The sequence below is a fragment of the Taudactylus pleione genome, unplaced genomic scaffold (genome assembly GCF_031769625.1).
Source record: "Taudactylus pleione unplaced genomic scaffold, aTauple2 ptg000758l, whole genome shotgun sequence".
NCBI lineage: Eukaryota > Metazoa > Chordata > Amphibia > Anura > Myobatrachidae > Taudactylus > Taudactylus pleione.
The window spans coordinates 2,621,755-2,645,821 of NW_028285160.1; the positions used below are offsets into that span (position 1 = coordinate 2,621,755).

The 24,067-nt window shown below is 42.8% G+C and overlaps 1 protein-coding gene across 1 annotated transcript in view; it reads right to left on the reverse strand.

Annotated features, from left to right (window-relative positions):
* LOC148476986 (ATP-dependent translocase ABCB1-like) overlaps positions 1-24,067 on the reverse strand; it is a 248,609-nt gene that overhangs the window by 26,835 nt on the left and 197,707 nt on the right. The window contains exons 20-23 of the mRNA XM_088457386.1: positions 11,441-11,541; positions 10,079-10,219; positions 6,307-6,463; positions 569-766 (exon numbers count right to left, since the gene is read on the reverse strand). Of these exons, the coding sequence (XP_088313512.1) occupies positions 569-766; positions 6,307-6,463; positions 10,079-10,219; positions 11,441-11,541 (597 nt within the window). The remainder of the gene's footprint in view (positions 1-568; positions 767-6,306; positions 6,464-10,078; positions 10,220-11,440; positions 11,542-24,067) is intronic.

Consider the following 24,067-nt stretch of genomic DNA (forward strand, 5'->3'; position numbering starts at 1 on the left):
ATCAGAGTTCTGATCTGACAGCAGACCCGAGACGGGACTTGGATCCACTTGGAACCCCAAAGTGATTTCGAACTGGGACTCGATTCGACTCGGATCCCCTAAGTTCGGGTGTTTTTCGTATTTCAGGAAAACCGAACTACACATCTCTAGTTATTAAGGGGGAGATCTATCAAACCTTTGAATGAGTACAAGTGGAGGTGTGGACTGTAGCAACCAAACCTATTCTACCTATCATTTATGTAGTGTATTTTATAAACAAGATAAGTATATTTTATGACTGGTTGACAACTATCACTCTCACGGTCTTGTCTGCAGTTTTTAAAAAAAATATTTATGGAACTAATGAGTTTATAATTAACTCTTTTTACCTCCCCAACTTCCTCCCTATGGCAGATTAGAAAGGAGATTGTAGAGGAATATGAAAATATGATTGGCATACCAACATACAAAAGTAAACAATGCTGGAATAAATGTCTTGTATAAAATGTACTTGTCTTGTGTGATGTTTTAAAGATGTAAGATCCAGTAAATAGTAATTTTCTACATGTATAAAATAAATATAGTTTACCACTTGTCCATGCACAGGGTCATAAAACCTTTCCAGGAGCTGAATCACTGTACTTTTTCCACAACCACTGCTGCCCACCAGCGCGAGGGTCTGACCTTTAGATACTTTAATGTTGAGTCCCTGTAGAACCTGAGCATTTGGTCTCGTTGGGTAAACAAATTTGACGTTTTTAAATTCGATATTTCCTTCCATTTCATTCTTTAAAGACATGAACAGAGATGCAGAGTATATTAAGATATTATATGTATCAATCATTTGATTGTGAAAAATTGATACATGGAACCTGTATCTGATTTGTTTGGAACCAGTTGGTTTCGAGGTTCAATGGTAGATGAAAATGGTGTATGTTACTTATCCCAATGTATAGCAGGAAAAGACACAATTCCTCTGGCTGTAGTTAAAATACAGCTACTGAAACAAGCTAAATAGGGTTTTAGCTGCCTACAAATTAAAATTCTACCAATTGTCTATTTACTCCACTCAAAGACTAGCTAGCTTCTTCTCCTCAAAAGCCGTAGGTAGGGACACTGAAAGACACTTGTCAAACCCCTTTCTTTTACAGGATATTACAAGGCTAGATAAAACATTCATAGACGAGAGAATGGAAGGTCAAATATGGCACAGCATTTCACCATTTTGTCCAAAATACCCCATAAAGAGTAAATAAGAGTTGCCAAAATATCCACTTTTATTTACTCTTTTTGGGGTATTGGACAAAATGGTGAAATACTGTGCCGTATTTCACCTTCCATTCTCCCGTCTATGAATTCTTGATCTCTCTCCACTAATATCAAATTTAAGCTTAACTAATTAATCTATCCAAGGCATAACCCCAATATATGTATCTGGAAGCAACATTGGTTACCACAATTCTCTACCAAATATCTAGCAGAGAATGCTAGGAATTATAGCTGAGCAGTGTTGAGAGTTTAAGGTTGCCTACCAAATATATCAAATGTATTTTAATATGAATGGCATTATGCTTATTACATTCTCTAAGGGTGAAGGAACATGATCTTTTAGATGAAAAGCCATGAGAATTGGTGCTACTATGGACAGGGAAATTCTGTTTGCTGACTGAGCTAAAACAAAAGCACAACCAACACCACAGGACATGGAAAGCATCTGGTGTCACCTTAGAAGTTATGCTCCTCTATGTTATGTACTGTTCTTGTCATGAAAAATAATGATCATATTGATAGTTAAACACTTTTCTCTTCCCTGTGACAGAATTTAAAACTTTCTTGTCTGTAATCACCACTTAAATTATATGAACTTGTAGTTCAATGAGAATAAATGTCTGTTCCCAGAAAGTGCTTTATTAATTTAATTTTTCTTTAGAAATATTTTTATTATTTTTATCATATAGTTCAAATATATATATAGGTACAATGAATAAATGTCAACCTTCCTATCTCGTTTAACTTCTTCTTGCCAGGTCAATGAAGGAGTCTGAGGGAGATCCTAAAAAGCTGTAGCGGCGGGTTGCAGGTACATATTGAAAACGGAACCCGAAGTCAGCGTAAAGCACGCCGGGATTTACACTGACTGCGGGTGCCGTTTTAAATATGTACCTGCAAACCGCCGGGAAGTAGCTGCTTACAGAAACCTCTTTTCACCAAGAAACCATATTTCACCAATTCATAAAATTATTGGTGCCAAATTAGCTGAGTTTGTATTATTATTTATTGTTTTTTAAACGGTGCCTTATGGAAGAAATAAAGCACTTGTTAAAGCAGTTTATCATTAGGTTTCCTGGCAGTGTAGCACCTGTCTGCCTACTGTCCAGCCACTTTCCCTGGTTATGCAGGCATAGACAGCATGTGAAATACAAGAAATAGAACAGTGCGCTCCACTGATGGGATATTTGATATACTTATAGTCCTCAATGTCTGTATTTCTTTCTTCAGTTCTAAGGTTCTTCTTTAGATGTCGTTTCAAACACTCTCTCCGTGCATATGAAGGGAGAAACAGAAGAAACAGAATAGTGTAGTATGTATATAACTATATTGTCTATACACTATTATATGGGGTCGAAATAGTCCAATCCACAAAATAATGGGATATGTGTCAATCTATTGGTAACAGGTCACCCACGTGTGAAGGCATATAGTAGGATGCTGACAATATTGCTTACATCCATCAATATTCACCATACATATAATGGTATCTTTAAGCTTCTTTTTTCCTTGGTATTTGAATAAATAGCTCTCTTTGGGGGTCATTCAGACCCACTCGCAAGCGGCAGTACGCTCGCAAGTGGGTCGATGGTCCCCACTGCACATGCGCACGACGGAGGGAGCTCCGTCGTGCGCATGCGCGAGACCCGGGCTGCGACAGCCAAGCTGACGCTCCGGGTCTCGCACCAAAGGGGGCGTGCTGTCGATGGTGACTGACAGCACGCCCCCTTTGGTGGGCGTGCCTGCCAGACGGAGGCGTTCCCATGGGAAAGCCTACCATCTGAAGCCGGCCCCACTGACATCACTAGTGATGTCAGTGGGAGTGATTTTGGCTCTGATAGAGCCAAAATCACTCCAGGGCTTGTGGCAGGGAGACCCTACCGCAGGGTCTCCGTCGCAAGTCCGATGGTCGCGATGGTCAAGACCATCGCGACCATCATCATGGCCGCTCGCATATGCTGTGGGTGGTGACCCACAGCTATACGAGCGTCCAGGAGGACGCTCCATTTTAATGGAGGAGGGCCCTGATTCAGAGCGAACGCTCTGGTCAGAGCGTCCGGCTCCGAATCAGGCCCTTTATCCTTAAACACCACGTGCAATTCGTACTTTTATAACGTGCTTACATGCATGCTTACACGTATATTGTAGTGGAGCCTCATATAGCAGTTTCTTTTAGTAGTAATCCCTTTAACTTTGTTTATTAGATGGATAACGACTTCTTAGTAAAAAATGTTGATAATAGTGTATGAACAATATAGTTATATACATACTACACTATCAGCTATTCTGTTTCTTCTGTTTCTCCCTTCATATAGACGGAAAGAGTGTTAGAAACGACATCTAAAGAAGAACCTTAGAACTGAAGAAAGAAATACAGACATTGAGGACTATAAGTATATCTAATATCCCATCAGTGGAGCGCACTGTTCTATTTCTTATATTTCATTGTGATTTGTTTAGGTATTGATAACACCTATTTTTAACCTGTAGCTGCTCCTCTTCTGCGCACGGGGGTGTCATTTATATCTATATATAGACAGCGTGTGACCTGAAGAACTAGGAAGTAGAGTAAGGTGCGGGCATTGGCATGGAGGGGAGGAAGTAGTGATGTGGATGGCTGCATAACAGGCAAGGGCCTCCTGTAAAAGCCTCATTGTCACTACAAAGAGTGTGCCATGCCCATGCTACATAGGACACTCCACTTTAGTGTGTTGCAGGCATCACCAAAGCATTCACAGCAGTCTTGGGTTTTGCTACACAAAATACTGAAATTAAAATGCTTTCAATTAAGTATAAGTATATTTACTAGTTGGCGCATCCCTGACCAATTCACTACACCAGACCTTGGCAGTATGTCTAGTATCGCATAACTAATTTAATTCTAGATCACACTTACAATATGCTGGGTACACACTGACTGATATATCGGCTGCTCAACTGTACGGCCGATATAACTGGGGCTTGTTGGCTTGTGTGTTCCAGCGATATGTCTGTGAGCGACGTCGTTCACAGACATATTGCATCGGCTGTGTAGCACAGGCAATGGCTGGTATATCTGCAGATACTGTATATCGGCACATTGTGTTGTGTGTACGGGTGGGCAGCCGACCACCCGTATACTTGCTACAGAGGCTGCGGAAGACTGACATCACAACTGGGAGGGCACATGGAAATGTCTGCCCAGTTGTGAAGCCAGGCATGACACATCGGGTCAATGAGTGGTAACTGTGTACGCACTTACCAATCGTCAGAAAGGATGGCGGATCGTCATCCTAATGTGTACCAAGTTTTAGATATCCTCTTATTAAACACTGGATTACACTGGATATTGCATCTCACTGCTGTTAAGGTCTGAAAGCCATATCCAATGTGCGGCAGCTTGCAAACTGCATATAAGTATAGTAAATCTCCTTTCAGGACTTTCTTTTTTTCAATCATTTGAGCTAAAATATTTCTATTGCATGAAAATCTTCAATCAATATCTGTTTATGTAGTTCAAGGACCACTGCATCTATGAAGTAGCCATAGAAGAGGGAGTACAAAGGAGCCTAATCATGATTTTGATAAAAATGGAGGTTAGGTTAGTAGCGTCATTTAAGTTGGTGACATCCAGTGTGACACTTACTGACCCCGTCTCTTGCGTGCGCCAAAGGCCACGCCCCCTGGTGTGCCATTTTGGGGGCCTGACCACGTGTCATGTCCCATTTTCATCACAATGGGGGGCTTGCCCAGCGCTGCAGGGAAGACCAAGAGCACAGTGTGAATGACGTGTGCATGTGTGCGTTGACCATCACTTCTGCAACACTGTTCGGTGACACCATCCGACGGGATGACACCAGGGACGTAACTAAGTATTTGAAGGTCCCATAGCAGAAGTTTGTGAGGGCCCCTATGTACCCAATGGTGAAAAATTTATATTACACATGTAACTTTGATAAGGAAGCTGCCCCCCCTCTGGGCCCCATAGCAGCTGCACACCTTGCACCTATGGTAGTTACGCCCATGGGTGACACCCAGATAGCAGAGCAGCTCCGCTATTTTGGTGTCACTTACTTGGATGGTGTGACCCAGTGTAGCCCGCACCCCCCTAGTGATGCCACTATGTGATTATTTTTATTTTGCTTATTTTATTTATACATATTGAAAGTATATCAAAAAGTAATGTCAGTGTCTTATTAGGTCAGTATCCAGGTACCGTATTGCCATAGAGATTCCTCCCCCAGGGCTGTAACTTGTGGTGTGTGAGCGGTTCAAGGCCGAGGGGGCAGCCCTGTTGCTTCCCCATGGCACCGGTATTTGGCTTGCAGGGTGCCTGGAATGGCAATCTGTAAATCCGCCAGAGTGTTACCCTGCTCATCCTCAGCATCCTGGTGCATGGCGTGGTGGGGACACCTAGCTACGGCTCTACCCTCACCACTTCACTACCCAAAATGCTCCAAAGTAAAGAAAACCCATTGCACAAACACTAATGGTAATTTCCAAAAATTGATTAACATGCAGTCAAAAAAACAGTTTGCGCTTTGGAGCATGGGTACATCCAGCAAACACTTTCTAGTTTAGGAAGTTGACCTGTGGAACAGCACATTTAAAATACAGCTGTTCATTTAACACTTATGACTAGATGCATCTTTTACAATCTAATTAGTGTGTAGCATACAGTGGCGGAAGTTCATCACAGACGTCCGGTGGCAAGTTATAATTTGGTGCCCCCCCACTCCTCCCCGTCACAGCCGCTGATACTGTAATTTAGCAATTTGTATGCAGACAGGCTATAGATAGATGAAGGCAGCAGCTGATGGTCTGACATGGAGCTCTCCACTAATATATGGTGGCTTCTCAGGTGCCGGGAAGGGGTGCCATGTATTGGGCGGCTGTGACATTATACTCCTGGTACATAATTACAGCCCTAAGTGCGGTGAATATGTTGTGGACAATGGAGGAGGTGCCCATTCAGAGCTGGAGCCCGGGGGCAGGCACCTCAATTGTCTCCCATAGTTCTGCCCCTGGTAGCATAAGTAGTGATATGATAGAAAAAAGCAAAACAAATAAATTGTTTACCAAAGTTTCTCCTTCTTCGCTGTAGCTGTCAATAACTGGATTTTTGTCCAAAAGCTTAAATATACGCTGAGCTGAGACCTTTGCTGTTCCGAAATCTTGTGCAGTGGTATTGGACCGTCCCACATTATTAGCAGATAAAACAATGACAGAAACTATTCTAAAACAAGATATAAGTGTTAAAAAATATATATCATTAAGCAATAGTGATGGTGAAATAATTGTTATCACTGTATTATAGTACTGGTAGCAGGCATCCATCTACATTTTACCAGTTCTGCTAACCCCAACTGGCCACCGGTCAACTACAATCAGAATTTATTTTGGGGGGGAGAAATCAGTATTTGTCTTGTACATATGAAATTATCTACAGTATACAATTAATGTTACTGGGAATAAAACAGTGTCAGTGTGCAATCAAGTGATGTTACAGTAAGTGCAGAATATATAATGAGAAAGCAGATCACCTAAAAACAATGATATTACAAATAGTTCTGGGAGTGTACATGGTGGTGGCCTCGGAGCTACCACTCTATCAGAACCACAAATTGTGCTCCACATTAAGATCACAGACTATAGGGGAAATGTACTAAACTTTGGAGAGTGATAAAGTGGAGAGAGATAAAGTACCAACTAATCAGCTCCTAGCTGTCATTTTTCAAACACAGCCTGTACAGTGACAGGAGCTGATTGGTTGGTACTTTATCTATCAAAACTTTATCACTCACCAAGACTTAGTACATCTCTCCCAAAATGAGAACAGAGGCTTTGAAGAGCCTTTATGGTCCCTGTAGACCAACCATATACCTGACATTGACTGCATTGGCCATAAAGCAAAACATCCACATGGGATCACAATAGTCTATAATGCGCAGACTAGCGAATGTTCCCTCCATAGCCAGGGGCAATAGAGAAGCACGTCTACCAGGGGCATATCTAGGAATTTGTGTTTCTCATAGTAAGGGATGCCCATTGTGAGGGACAGGAGAGACACATGTTTGGGGGGAGGTGTGCATGGAGGGACTCATATTAATTGCTCTGATTTATAAAGTATTGGGGGGGCTGCTTAGTCATTCAATTACCAGATCCTTCAATGAATATCAATGTACAATTAGACTGTGAGATATAAACATTTTCAAACTTTTCTATCAAGGAGAGGGGAACCAATTCTGATGAGTGGCCCTGCTCTTAGCTCTTTTTTGAATGGCCTTTGAAGAGTGACACAGATGGGGCATGAGTAGGGTTTCCTTCCCCTCTGTGTAGAATGTAAGTTTGGAGACCCAGAATGCTGACTCGTGCATCACCAATTCCCTGTTGTTTCAGGGTCACACATCAGGGAAGTCATCATTAAGCTCCCTCCTGACCATTGTGAAATCCTATTCTAAATCTCTGTATGACTGTTGATGCTATGTGGATGCAGCTTGCGTATGGTGATACGCATATGTGAATGCACGGTGTACGCAACGTGTGATGCATGCACAATACTTTCCTATACTGTAACACTAACAGTATGCATAATAATTGCTATTCACATCAAAATACAATATGAATTACAGTGCAATATATATCACAGCATAATAACCTTATGTGAAAGCAAGTGAACACACACACACAGTTTCTGTGGTCCAACGCAGAAAAGTAATTATTGTATTGAAAGAATATATGACATTATTATTACAAGTAATACAGTGGTACAATACAGTTCAAGAAAAGGGTCAGAGTTACAAACCAGTATACATACATTCACATGCGCGTCCCTGGATCCAGAGAGTGCAGTCATCACCAGATGACAGGTAGAATACTGCTACTGGTCTCTGGATCAGGGGACGCCATTCTTATACAGTTAAATTATGGGTGTGCATAATGGCAAGTTGTGTCTCTTTCCATTGGACCATGGGCGGGATGTCTCCAGTTCACTGGGGGTCATTTGCTGGCTCAAACAGTGGGCGATGCCTAAGCTTCAGGTTGCAGTTTCATGATCTTTCTTCTGGGGTCCCTCCAAAAACTAGCTCAAGATCTACCATTGGTATATGCTATTATTAAACAAAAACCTGACATTGCTAATAACTGCTTGCCGCAATGTTCCGACAATCTATTCGCCTCCATCGGATTACTGCTACCATAATTCTGCACAATATGATCCTAAATATGATCTTAATATGTGGTTCCATTCCTGGACTATGGTCCTCATTCAGACCCGGTCGCAAGCGCTAAGCGCTCGCAACCGGGTCGATGGTTAGGCCCTGCGCATGTGCAGCGGCCGCACTGAGCGTGCGCAAGCCCCGCAGCAAGAAACTCTCTCGCTCTGGAGCTCACTACAAAAGGGCCGCCTGTCGATGTTGATCGACAGCTCGGCCCATTTTGTAGGCAGGGCAGGGGGGTGGTTTCACAAATGGAGGCGTTCCCTAAGGAACGCCTGCCATTTTGTGGGCGGTCGCACTGACATCAGCAGTGATTTCAGTGGGGAGCTTTCTGCTCGATCAGAGCAGGAAGCTCCCTGGGGCTTGCGGCTGCCGAGACCCAACCTTAGGGTCTCGTCGCAAGCCCCGATGGTAGCGATGGTCAAGACCATCAACCTGGTCGGTCGCTAAAGCTGTGGGTGGTAACCCACAGCTTAGCTAGCGACCAGGAGGCCGCACTTAAAAGTAGAAGCGGCCACCCTCATTCAGAACCAGGCCTCTGAATGAGGGCCTATATGTATTGTGTGAGCCCCGAACGCTGGGATATATATAATACATTGGACATGTAATATAAATGTCTAATTCATCCTATATACATATATACTGAAATTACTAAAGGGTTAGATAAAATTAAGTTTGGTTTGGAGAAATGTCTCAAAGAAGATTAATGTGTAATCAAACCAATCTCTCACGGCCACAAGGGGGAGCATTGTTACTGCAGCTAGCAATCAACTGCAAAATTAAATATACTTGAATAACACTAGGATTAAAAGAGAAATTGTTTAAATTAATATACCATAATGATTAAAAGTGGTTTTCACCAAGTATATATATATTTTGTAGCAAGAAGTTCATATGTGTTTGTATGTATGCATGTATCAAATAGGGAATAATATATTAGTTTGTTAGGGAGGCAGTTTGAACAAGTTTTCCTGCTTATGTCCTAAAACAATGGGCTGAGCACTCGTGTGCACAGGTGTGTGTAGGCGATACATATAATTAAGATCAAATCTCAGTGCAGCAGACCTGGGGAGGTCATTAAACCAGTTCATCCATTGTCCAGTGAGGGTCAGATAAGGAGTCATATATATATATATTGGTGCCAAGAGACCTCAGGCATCACATGCTTGTTTGTACATCAAACACAGGCAAATGTTGGTGAATAGAAATTCTACATTTTATGACACCATGCTTGTTTGAGCAGACCTATTCAACCTGGGCCAGCAAATATGATTTACATCTCCTTGGAGGTTACTGGCTAACCTATAATTATCTATTGCATTTGGAATCTGTGAGACCATGGCAGCCATTGCATAAGATTTGGGACATAAGGCATTATATTTGTATTTAATATATATCTGACTTTGACACCTTGGACACTGCACTGTTTTCTTATGAGTGCAGGAGGAGCCAAAGCTTCATGGTGGCAGCTACACCCAGTCTGGCAGCTGAGGGGCCCCGCAAAACCATCATACAAGTTGGGCCCCGTAGCAGCTGCTACCGCAGCAGCTATTCCCATGACAGCTACCGTTTAGGAAATAATTGCTGGACATTATTGGCAAGAAAGTACCAAAGTTGATAAATCAAATACTTACATAAATATATTTTCAAAGTGCGTGTAACAATGTGCAATGAGCCAGGCCCCGAACTTAAAGATAGCTGCATTCAGAAAGTAGTTTATTGACTGAGCCACTGCATATGTCAGTGCATAAATAGGTGCTTTCCTAAGGGCAACCCTAACAGAAACAAAAAAATATTAAATTTACTGTATTTTGGTGGCATTTGATATCACAATAAATGAGAATAAATAAATAAAATAATTAACTCATATAGTAGGTAATTCATTCACAAACCTTTTCTTAAATGGGTCAAACAAAAAGTTATTTTAAAACCATTTACAATGGTATAATTTATAAATTTTTGTACGCTTTTTTATAAATTTTTTAATTTTTTTCCCCCCAACTTCAATTTTTTTATTTTTAAAACCAGTCCCTTTCAATGTCTAGAAACATTTGGATGAATACCATAGTCTTCTTAGATTACCTCCCTGATGTTGACTGCTTTCCTAACACCACAGTACTTCTAGAACAACTCCATAAATGTTTTGTGTGAATCGCAACTGATGACCTTTATAAAGAGTCAATAGTCCACAACAAGCTTTACCCGTTAGGTTTTCCTGGAACTACTTATTTTTTTTTTTTTTAAATCTGTTTATTAAGATTTTTTTCTATTTTTACAGTGAACATTTAAACATAGAGAATATAATAGAAAAATTGCATTGGGAGATAGGGCATTGGTATCGATATATGAGATACAAAGAAGCCATGACCTAAGGAGGTAGTTAGATAAACATAAAACATCAAAATATTTGAAAATAGATTATTCGCAAAGTTATGTCAGCATATTGTAAATAAACCAAGCAATCTTATCTATAACTCGGAGTGAGAATACATATTTCTATTAATACAGGACGAGGCTGGGGTGTAACTAAGTATTTGAACGCCCCATTAGAAACAGTTTTTAAGGGACCCTGTGTACCACCCAATGGTGAAAAATGTATGTAACACATGTAACTTTGACAAGGAAGATTGTTCGCCCTAAGCTCTAGGCCCCATAGCAGCTGCACCCCTTGCACCTATTGTAGTTACGCCCAAAAGAGGAGGAGGAAGTAAATGACAAATGTATATATAAGGGGAGGGGAGAATTCCTGCAACTTCTTCAACCGATACGTGAAACAATGTGCTCTGCTATCTGCTGTTACAGTAGGTCAGTAGGAGGAATGGAGCCGGTGTTTGATGGAAAGAAAATTGAGGTGACCATTGCGATCGCTGGGAGCATTCACAAGACCACTAAAAATTATTAAATCTATCCCTACAGATTTTTATGCCGTCACATCCAATTTCATTCTGCTGGGCATTTTATTTATCCAAATTATTGAAGTGTATAAACATAGTAACCTGTGTGGTCCTCTTAAGCTGGCGTCGTATTTTTCATAAAATGTATCTTCTTTTGTTAACGACACCAATGTCCTGATATTTTCAACAGCCTCTGTTGATATCTGGTGAACAAGTGGGAAAATGAATATTAAACTGATCAATGAAAATTAGATATTGTGAGATATGATGTAAATGACTAAAAATTTTCTGTAAAGCGCTGTGGTATATGTGTGCACTATATAAATAACTGGTAAAAAATAAATAAATAATATTCTAACTGGACAGTCACAAAATTAATGATCAGCTCACATAAGTTACATAAAGGCTCATTTCTATTAAGTTAGGGCCTGATTCAGAGCCGGACGCTCTGACCAGAGCGCTTGCTCTGAATCAGGGCCCTCCTCCATGAAAATGGAGCGGCCTCCTGGCCGCTCGCATAGCTGTGGATGAACACCCACAGCATATGCGAGCGGCCATGATGATGGTCGCGATGGTCTTGACCATCGCGACCATCGGACTTGCGACGGAGACCCTGTGGTAGAGTCTCCCTGCCACAAGCCCTGGAGTGATTTTGGCTCTATCAGAGCCAAAATCACTCCCACTGACATCACTAGTGATGTCAGTGGGGCCGGCTCCAGATGGTAGGCGTTCCCATGGGAATGCCTCCGTCTGGCAGGCACGCCCCCAGCACGCCCACCAAAGGGGGCATGCTGTCAATCAACATCGACAGCACGCCCCCTTTGGTGCGAGACCCGGAGCGATGGAAAGCCTGTCGCTCCCCGGGTCTCGCACATGCGCACGACAGAGCTCCCTCCATCGTGCGCATGCGCAGTGGGGAACATCGACCCGCTTGCGAGCGTACTGCTGCTCGCGAGCGGGTCTGAATGACCCCCTTAGTCTCTAAGGGGTATATTTACTAAATGTCAATTTTGATCGATTTAAAATCAATGAAAATCGATCAACATCGACATTGTGTTCCTGGGGCTAAATCACACATTTACTAACAGAAAATTTTTTATTTGTTTTTTGAAGTATTAGTAAATGTGTGATTTAACTCCGGAAACACAACATCAATGTTGATTGAAATCGACCTTTAGTAAATAATATAAATTAGCCATAAGGGGCCTGAATCAGAGTTGCATGCGATTCCGAATATGGATGGATCTCATGACACTTAGAAAACTGCGCTATGCGTCACGGCCTGTATGCGCAACTTAGAGCAATTATGAGTCATTCGGAGTCATCTTGGTCACTTCTCACATACTTTTGAATAGGCTTTATCGGGTGGCAATAGGGCACTGTGGGGCGCTCACACACAGATGAAGCTTCTCGTGGGCATGTAGATGCATGCTAATGAGAGGTGAACATATGCAGAGATCTTTTACCAATAAATGTAAAATTCGGACGCAATAACCAGCACTGATCAGCTTAGAGTAATAAACAAGCAGCTCCCATATGATAACCTGGATTGTTATCCTTTCAAAACTACTAATTAATAACAATATTGCTATTATTACGAAAAGGGAGTGCTTAGAAGTATCAAGTAAAATATTATTTCATTACATATTGCAATTTACAATTAAAACACAAACATTCATATGAAATATTATGCTGCTCAGGTATATTACCTTAAGGTCACAATTAAGTGAGGACGTGGGACGATTTCTTAAGCAATTAATTGTGACACTAATGTAATATACCTGACCAGCATAATATTTTGTATGATTTTTTGTGTTTCTATTAATGTTTGTGCACATTGCAATAATATGCAGGGCTATTTTTCAGCAGGAACAAGCAGTAACTCAGTTCCTGAACCTCTCAGTAACTATGACGTAATGTCCTGGGCCAAAATGTATGTTCCATAAGATAAGTTTAATTTTAAAGGCCCTTTTGAGTGCCTTCTTTTCTAAATACTATATATTTATATATATATATATTTATATATATATATATATATATATTTATATATACAGTCGGGTGCATAAATATTGGGACATTGACAGAATTTTCATATTTTGGCCTCTATTCACCACCACAATGGTTTTGAAATGAAACAAACAAGATGTGATTTAACTGCAGACTTTCAGATTTAATTTGTGGGTAATTACATCCAAATCAGGTGAACGGTGTAGGAATTACAATGGTTTCTATATGTGCCTCAAACTTTTTAAGGGGCCAAAAGTAATGGGACTATCAACTCAAAAGCTATATATATTTATATCATTGATTTTCTATAGCTCCAACCACAGTAGCTTCGCCCACAGGGCCTGATTCAGAGCCGCACGTAAGTGGCCGCTCGTTCGCTCCGAGCGATGTTCGCACATCTGCGCATGCGTATGGGTTGTAGTACGCATGCGTGAACCAGTCAGTGCGGTCGAAAATCGTGTGCTCGCAAAATAGCGAATGCCTGCTAATTTGAGTGACAGGATGAGGCGTTTGTTGGTGGTAACAGGGGAAGGTGCTTGAAAACGGGGAGTGGAGATCTGAACGCAGGCGTGCTAAACGGTCAAAACAGGCGTTTTAAGGGTGTGCATAATTAAAAAAGCAGCGTCATTGACCACGTCACTTGGTTGTCTTTTAGCCTGAACTGCTCGCATGTTTGCGGTAGGAAAATGCTACCACAAGCACTGCGAGCAGTTCATACGCCTTTCGATGTACTCGATTAATCAAATAAATAGCGGAGATGACGTATGATGCGAGCGGCCAGGGGGCGTTTTTTCCAAAATAGCGAGCGCATGTTTCGTTCGCTCGTTCAGATATAGAGGCATCAACAGACCGCAAAGAGCGAGCGCTTAATTTAAATAGCCAGCCCCTTTTTCTGAACGAGCGTCCGCAAATAGCGTCCGGCTCTGAATCAGGCCCACAGTTCCTGAACCTATTTTTCCAGAAAGATAGCCCTGATGATATGTGATTAAATACAATTTTACTTGATAATTTTAAGTGATCCTTTTTGCATTAATAGAAATAATGTTACTAATTAGTAGTAATATGCAGAGGTCTGTCTGATTACAGTCACATCTCTTACAGCAAAGATGGGGCTGGTGCAATTGCAGATAATAGTGATGGCAGCTACTATTTTTTTTTAACACTAGTACAAGCATGTACATTGTATGTGAATGGAATCCATTGGTTCTTATGACCCCAAACCCACTTAGCATTTACACTTGTGTTCGGGAGCTTTTGCATTTAAAGGGTGTTTCTTAAATTCTGTCCTGTCTATTTACTCACATGCAACTGAATGCCTTAGGACCACTGTAGTATTCACCTTTGACCAGGACCATCTCTTCCATTGGGCTTGTTGGGCAGTTGCCCAAGGGCCCGAAGCTTGTAGGGGCCTGCCAACCCACCCCCCTGCAGCCGCGGCCAGTTGGTAAATTTGTGATATTTTTATAAGCCGGCCGCCGGTGCACTGTATTCTGATCTAACCTCCCCCACCCCATCCCCCCCACGGTGACGAGTACTCACCTCAGTCCCAATTTCACTTCATCTGCCAGCGTCAGACAGAGTCTCTCTGCATGTGTGGGAGGTCTGATGGGCATGCAGGAGGGTTTAATTTTATTGACCATTTAAATTTTTTTCCCGTGAATGGGTGGGTAGGGGCCCCAGTGCATTGCTTTGCCCAGGGCCCACACTGCTGTTAAGACAACCCTACCTTTGACCCGTTTCTCTCCCAACCGCAAAAGCTCATTAACCACCGCATGTAAAATGTGATCATATCTGATATATGGGCTCACGGACTTTTAACAGAGCACCAAGGGTTAATCAGACTAATGAACGTATTTGGGATTTGATAACTCCAATTTTTATGTTTTCAAACTTGCTGGATTGAAGTCTGTTTCAGCTCACAACTAAATAGATTAGGTGTTACTTTACTATATGTTTATCTTTCTGTAACAAAGCAAAACAACAATTAATAATTTGAATTCATTTCATAATTTTGGGGAAATTGGCGGCTATGAGTCAAAACATTTTTTTTCAGAATTCTCTTTAACAAGCAAGACACAAAATAAATATTTACATTTCCAAATGCTTAATTGTAGAGTAAAGGTGCCTACACATGGTACGCTATTTTAAATGATATTGGCGTTTTTGACCGATTTGAACGACAAATCGTTTAAAAGTGCCGTGTGTAGGCATGATAACATGCAGAAAAATCACGACTTGTCTTTAATGATTTGCCATACATCGAACGATTTGTCGTCACTTTTCCTGGCCACGCCACTCCACTCCACCATTTTGTGCCAGCACTCGAAGAGACAGAAGATGCATCATGAGGTTGTTTACTACCAAACGATATATCGTTTACTATTTGCGAGTTGTTAACGACCCACCTATAACGTTTGAATGTTTGTACAATCATTCCATGTGTATGCACAATATCGTTTGTCCGAGAGTGTTCAGGAGTATTAATGAGATCTTATTGTTACCTACATCGTTCCGTGTGTAGGGGCCTTTAGTGAAACCAGTCCATAATTAGTTAGCACTTAACAAGCTATAGGGCGGGTTTGACTGCATTTCTCATATGCACCAAGCCCCAGAATGCGATGCACTCTGGTGTTTGGTTTGCGATGGGTAACGCCATCTTCCTGATGGTGTTACTCATAGAAGCCTATGGGCTTCTATCGGGACGAGTGCTGAGAGACGGATCCAATCTGCATGCGCAGAAGGAGCCTTATAGACCCAGAAGTCCCTCCATCGCAAAGGGACGCTCTTACCGGGAGAGCAGTCCTTTGTAGTGCATCCCTCCCATTGTCTGCTTCATAAATAGTGCAGTGTATGTAATACTGCAGACACCTACACGTCCAGCAAACACATTAAGCCAGAGATTCCCAATCTCCGCCATTACAGTCCAGGTTTAAAGGCTATCCATGCTTCAGTCCAGATTGTTAAATCAAATTGACTGAGGTACAGTACTTGATTAAGTTACCTTTGCTGAAGCATGGATATCCTTAAAACCTGAACTGTAACGGCTAGAGATGTGTGGTTCAGGTTTCCAAAAATACGAACACACCTGAACTAAGGGGTCCCGAGTTGAATTGAGTCCCGGCACGGGTCTGCTGTCAGTTCAGAACTTGGATTTAAAAACTGGACTCGGGTTTTGGATTGCACGTAAACAGGTCCTTTTAGTTGTTTTTATAAAGGAATCCAAAGTCAAATCTGAACCAAAACACTTGAGGATGGTTTTGTCAAAATCAAAACACAATTATGAATTAAAACCAAAACCAAAACACGGGGGTCCGCCCACATCTCTAGTAGATGCGGATTTTGGAAACATCTGCCTTAAGTCATTAGATGTGGCAGTGGAGCCAGCCTGTCTTACCTGGACATATGCAACAGCTTTATTCCATCCCTTATACTGTACGTTGTACCTGCAGCTCTAGTAAAATCGCATTTCATATACTGTATTACTAGCTGATGTACCCAGTTTTACTCAAGTAGACCTTAGATATTTCCATTTCCTTCATCTCATCTAAACATATGTTATTTATTTTTATGCCTTTGGGGTAATGTCACTTTAACTCCCCTATTTGAATATTTTGGACTGCACTGCAGCCCCACCTCTGGAGCCGCTACTCATCCCAGACAATGAGCTTGACAGCTCCTGCAGCACTTGGGCCATGATGCTTTGTCACCCAATCACCTCAATGGGGAGGAAACATTTTAGCCCTTTTCACCCCCTTAGGGGTCCAATTTAAAAAAATCCCTGGTTAGTGGGTGCTTATGTCATGGAAGGAATATATTACCCGAATTACATGTTCCTAGGTCCAGGGGTTTGGGCTAGGTGTGGATGAATCAGTCAGGACATTGCACAGGGGGATTAAACATTTTAGCCCTTTTCACCGTCTTAGTAGTCAAATTTTGAAAAATCCCTGCTTAGCGGGAACCTACGTCATGGAAGGCATATGCTCCTTGTATGTCATGTTTCTAGGTCAAGGGGTGTGGGCAGGGTGTTGATGAGTCAGGCAGGACATTGGACACGGAAGGAAACATTTTAGCCCTTTTCACCCCATTAGGAGTCAAATTAAAAAAATATCCCTGCCTAGTGGGTGCCGATGTCATGGAAGGCATATACTCCAGGGGTTTGGGCTGGGCGTTGATGAGCCAATGAGTCCGTCACTCAGGACATTCTTTTTATATATATAGATTGCTATTGTGATCATGATTTGAGCTGCTGACCAGGCCCGGGAAAGGGGGGTTTCTGGGCTATTGGAAACCCCTGAGTTGGCCTATGCTAACATTACTAGGATAAACTCAAACTGACCATAGACATGGTTCTGAAATTAGGAACTTTAAAAATATGTTACTGGTTAAATCATGATAAAATAAAATACAGACACTATGTAGAAAACTGAGAATATTATTATTGTCATTCTAGCACGTCCGTAGCTAGGGTAGTGCGGCCGGTGCCATCGCACAGGGCACCACAGGTCAGGGGGCGCTGTTTGGGCCTGTCAAATTTCTGTTTATTATCATTCTTGCTTGTAGTTTCCTCTTATTTCATCCCCAGCATCTCCTGGCCTCTCCTATCTCTTCCCTGGCCCTTCCCCCATGAAGCCATGGCCCTTTTTTGGGTGCATTATGTCCCTTTGAAAAATGAGGGGGGTGCCAATGCTTTTTCTGGCACAGGGCACCAAAAAGTCTAGTTACGGCTCTGCATTCTAGTTGTAATTCAGGAGTATATCCAGTTATACAGTTACACAATAATGAGATTCCTTTGGTTCAAGTTATTTTTATTACACAACTTGGGAAAACACCTATGTGGGACAGTATAATCTGTCATCACATTGGGGCCTATGTATCAAAGCTGGGAGAGAGATAAAATTGTAACAAATAAATTACCAATCAACTCCTCATTTTATAAACACAGCCTGCAAAATGTCAATTGGAAGCTGATTGGTTAGTACTTTAACTCTCACAATTTTATCTCTGCCCAGCTGTGATACATACAGTAGGCCCCATTATATGGTCAATTTAGGGGTATATTTACTAAAGTGAGAATTTTAGAGAAAAGTGGAGATGTTGCCCATAGCAACCTATCAGATTTTACTTAACTTTTAACTAGCACCTTCTAGAAGATAATAGCTAGAATCTGAAGGGTTGCTATGGGCAACATCTCCACTTCTAAAAACTCTCACTTTAGTAAATATACCCCTAAGTGTTAACAAGTGTATGTATGTGTGTGTATGCCTGTGTGTGGATGCCTGTATGTAATCCTGCTTGTATGTGTATGTATGTATGAATCTATTATTTATGTACATCATGTAATTCTGACTTTATAGCTTACATTCTGGTTTAACTGGGAGATATTTAACTGGGAGCTATTTAAATAGTTATGTAGTCATTATGTTGACATTCAGATTATCGAAACCAGAATTTCAAAATGGTCTGAATCAGAGGCGTCACTTACCTGGGTGACACACGGTGCGGCAGCTCTGCTGGTCGGAGGTTTTCCATGCGCCAAAGAGCCGTGGCTTAGCAAAAGAGGCGTGGTGTTGCTTCGTGAAGCCACACCACCTTATGTGTACCGATCTTGGGGGCGTTACGGCCCCCCCATTCTTGGCACACAGTGGGCTTACCCAGTGCTCCAGCAGCTGCTGGGGCAGCCCACAGTCTATCTGCCTCTCTCGGAGTTCTGGCTTTTCGGTGACACCATTCGACGGAGTGACACCAAAATAGCAGAGCAGCTCTGCTATTTTGTTGTCACCCCCTCGGATGGTGTCACCAGGTGCGGCGCGCACCCCCCTAGTGTAGACAGTGGTCGGAATGTCGACATGGTGGAAATGTTGATGGTGAACAAGCTGACATTCACAATGTTAACCTGAACATAACATCAACACATTCTGCATACCTCCCAACATGACCCTCTCCAGGAGGGACACAATGCTCTGGTCCTGGACTTCTCTGGTAATTTATGATTGGTGGCGGCTCCAGGGGTGGGGCTGCAGTACAGTCCAAAATTCAAATAGGGGAGTCACACCAACTGCCAGTGAGTCCCAGCCAGTGATGTTTGGCAGCGTGTGAAATGACAGTTGGTGTGGTTCCCCTCTTTGAATTTTGAACTGCGCTGCAGCCCCGCCTCTTACCAGGGAAGTCCAGGACCAGAGCATTGTGTCCCTCCTGGAGAGGGTCATGTTGAGAGGTATGCATACTTGCCAACTCTCCCTGATTGTCAGGGCAGGGGCGTAGGGAGGGTGGTTCCACCGGAGCATGAGCTCAAGGCGCCTTAGTTGCCAGAGGGCGCCCTGAAGTCGTATTCCGGAAGCAGCTGTCAAGTAGGTGCTGTGGATACAGAGCAGCAGCAGCATCCTGTCCTGCCTTCCTGCTGCTCTAGTGAGAGACTCCGTGGTCAGAGGAGCTTATGCTGAGCCCTGATTGGTGGAGCTCAGCACATGTTCATCTGACCACAGCAGAGGGCGGGGCTACAGCAGCATGTCGAGGAAGAAGCTGCAGGGTCCACATTAAGGTGAGAGAGGTTATACCCCAGTTATGTCTATCACCCTCCCTGCCTGTATGTGTGTATGTGTAACACTTTATGTATGTATGTATGAATGTGACCCTGCCTGTATGTGTGTGTGTATGTATGTATGCAGACCCTCCAACATGACCCATTCCATTAGGTACAAAATGCTCTGCTCCTGGACTTCCCACCTAATTTATGATTGCAGACACCTGTGTTGAAACACACCTTCTCATCAATTTACTAGTTCAACACAGCTGACTGCAATCATACATTAAGTGGGAAGTCCAGGAGCAGAGTGTTTTGTACCTAATGGAATGAGTCATGTTGGAGGGTATGATGTATGCCTACCCTCCAACATGACCCCTTCCATCTGGTACAAAATGCTCTGCTCCTGGACTTCCTTCTTAATTAATGATTGCAGACACCTGTGTTGGGCTAGGTAAAAGATGAGACAGGTGTATCACCACAAGTGTCTGCAATCATCAATTAAGAAGGAAGTCCAGGAGCAGAGCATTTTGTACCGGATGGAAGGTGTCATGTTGGAGGGTCTGTGTATGTATGTATGTGTGACCCTGCCTGTATGTATGTGTGTGTATGTATGTACATTATGTATGTATGAATGTGTGATCCTGCCTGTATGTGTATGTATGTATGAATGTATGTGTGAACTTGCCTGTATGTATGTATGTATGTATGTGTATGTATGTGAATGCATGTATGTGTGATCCTGCCTGTATGTATGAATGTATGTGTGAACTTGCCTGTATGTATGTATGTACGTGCAACCCAGACATGCATGTATGTGTATATATAAATATATATAACTATATATATATATATATATATAGCGGTTATATTGTATAGCACACTCTTTTTTTTGGGGGGGGTGCCATAGCACGCTCGTGCTCCGAGCGCCATGGCCACATGCTACACCTCTGTGTCAGGGAGACTCCCTGAAGTAGCAGCAATCTCTGTGACTCCCTGAAGAATCTAGCAATCTCTCTGACTGTACCATACCCACATTATGAAGCTGTTATATATATATATATAAAATTGTGCTATATATATATATATTATATACATTTAAATAGGATAATCCCATTTCCGTGCATTGGCTATAAGGCACAATGATCCCTATGGCCACGTGTTTTCAAATAAGGTTTTCATGGCCACTAATATGGAACATACTTGCCTACTTTTGAAACATACTTTCAGGGAGATTGCAGCAGAATGCGCCGCACGGTGCGTCGTTGAGGGGGCATGGCCTGCCCAAAGGGCGTGTCTAGCTCCACCCATAGGTGTATATATTCCTATAAACTGACACCCTAGCTCCCCCACTGACATTAATATATCTCTGCCCTACCACATTCACATTACTAGATGCCCTACACACACATTCACACACACATACATTCACACACATACATTCACACACACACACATCCACACACATACATTCACACACACACACATTCACACATACACACACACACACACATTCACACATACGTTCACACACACACATTCACACACACACACACACACACACACACACACACACACACACACACACACACACACGCACACACACACATTCACACATACATTCACACACACACACACACACACATTCACACATACATTCACACACACACACACATTCACACATACATTCACACACTCACACATTCACACATACATTCACACACTCACAGGTTAGTGCACTCACCTTGGGCCCGTGCACTTCTCCAGCCTCTCCACCGAACAGCGCTGTCTCCACCAGACCAGAGCTACAGGCTCCGCCCGCCACCGCTGTCGTGCCCAAGCACACTCTGTGTGCGCACTTCTCACTAGCGCCGGCCACCGCTACCCATAACCCCGCGGTGGCCGGCTTTTAAGTAAAATATTGTGCCGTAATGACGTCCCCCCGCAGGTCCCGCCCCCAAACCAGGAGTTCAAGTATACTTTGCGGGGGAGAAGGAGGCTTCATTAAAAACCGGGAGCCTCCCGCTAAAATCGGGAGGGTAGGCAACTATGATATGTAACCACTTGTAAAACACAATACATGAGTAAGCCCTGAAAACAATCAGTGTGTTTTCATCAACGAGAAGATCTTACACGCTGCGCTCATAGTTGCTGCTTTCATAATCTCCCTGAAATGCTTTTTCAAAAGTAGGCAAGTGTGCATTTACATGTTTATTATGCTGATATTGTGATTGTTTACAGTCACAATGTCAACAGCGGAGGTTGGCTGGCAACTTATAGCCCGAGGAGCAGACGCAAGCAAGTGGCCGGATTTTCTGCCAGCACATGGTTTGCCAAATGTCAGTGTGGATTACATAGCAATTGAAATATATGAAAAATTGTTATGACAAAGAGCTATGAACAAATACATCCCCTACCAGCCCCATCTGACTAAGCTGAGACTATCCAATGCATGAACAATTATAATACAATGCATGAATCATTATAATATAATGCAGGAACCATTTTAATACAATGCAGGGATCATTTAATACAATGCAGGGACCAGTCTACTCCATATGCAAAACACATATAAACTGACTCGACTGCTTACCGCTGCAGTTGTTTCTATAGGTCAGAGCACTCCTATCTGACAGGGCACATCTGAGTCATTCTACATGACTGAAGGAATATATATATATATATATATATATATATATTGTGACACAGTCAGATTAGGGGTTCCCTCTCCTGGGTAGAAGGACTCCTTTCTTACACACACCCACAGCAGCAGGGAAGCAGCACACCAGTCTGGATGCGAGTACAAGCTGGTCGGCGCCAGTCTTTATTGTACAATGTCAGAAATAACATAAAGAAAACATAAACATAAACCCTAGCCCTGTCGGGGCACTAACTTCACAGGTGGTTCCCTCACTACCAGAACCTGGCAGGGCCTAATGCCCTCACCAGCAACAAAGGCACAGCACAACACTCACAGTTTAGGTTTTCAAGTGTCTCTGAGCAAACTCCCTGCCTGCTTTCTCAGGTGAGACACTCAGCCCTAAACACACTAGGCTTATATTGGCCACTCTCAGGTGGAAACCCTAACAAGCCTGTTACCAGGCTGCGAGAACCAAAACCTGGAGTGGCCGTGGGTGGAGCCCTCCCTCTCCTCTCACCCACAACCCCCAGGTCCCAAACCGGCTTTTCAAAAAGCCGAGACTCAAGCCTGCTACACTGCAGACTTTCTCCTGGGGGTTTTAAAACACATAAGACAGGAATCTGGGACAAATGTACCTGCCACAGACCACTTTACCAGTGATCCTATCACATATCCCCCCCTTTGTTTCGACCTGTGGGGCGGAACAACTGAAGCCCCCAAACAATGAACGCGTGACAACGCGTCTGCATTGGCCAGCTGGCTTCCTGGCCTGTGTTCCACTGAAAATTTAAAAGTTTGTAACGCCAAGAACCATCTCGTAATTCTCGCATTACTGTCCTTATTTTCGGACATCCACTTCAAAGGGGCATGGTCAGTGATCAATTTGAACTTTCTTCCGACCAAGTAGTACCTGAGAGCCTCTAACGCCCACTTTATGGCCAACGCCTCCTTCTCCACTGTGGCATAGTTTCTCTCATGTATATTCAACTTTCTGCTTAGATAGAAAATAGGGTGTTCCTCACCCTCCTTGTTCTGGGACAGGACCGCTCCTATACCTACTTCTGATGCATCGGTTTGTACTATGAATTCCCTGTCAAAATTCGGAGTCATCAGGACTGATTGGGAACACAACGCTACTTTCAACTCCTGAAAAGCTTTTTCTGCCTCAGGACTCCATTCCACCATGACTTTTTGTTTGCTTTTGGTCAGGTCAGTCAGTGGGACTGCCATGGTGGCAAAGTTGGGTATAAACCTCCTGTAGTACCCCGTAATTCCCAAGAAGGCTCTCACCTGCTTCTTATTCAGAGGCCGTGGCCAGTTTTGTATGGCATCAACCTTATTGAGCTGAGGCTTTATCAGGCCTCTGCCAATGGTGTATCCCAGATATTTTACTTCCTCCATGCCTAGACAACACTTTTTCGGGTTGGCTGTCAAACCTGCCTTATAGATGGAGTCCAACACTGCTTGTACCCTGGGTAAGTGAGACTGCCAATCAGGACTATGAATGACCACGTCATCCAGATAAGCAGCCGCATACCATCTATGGGGCCTTAGAATCCTG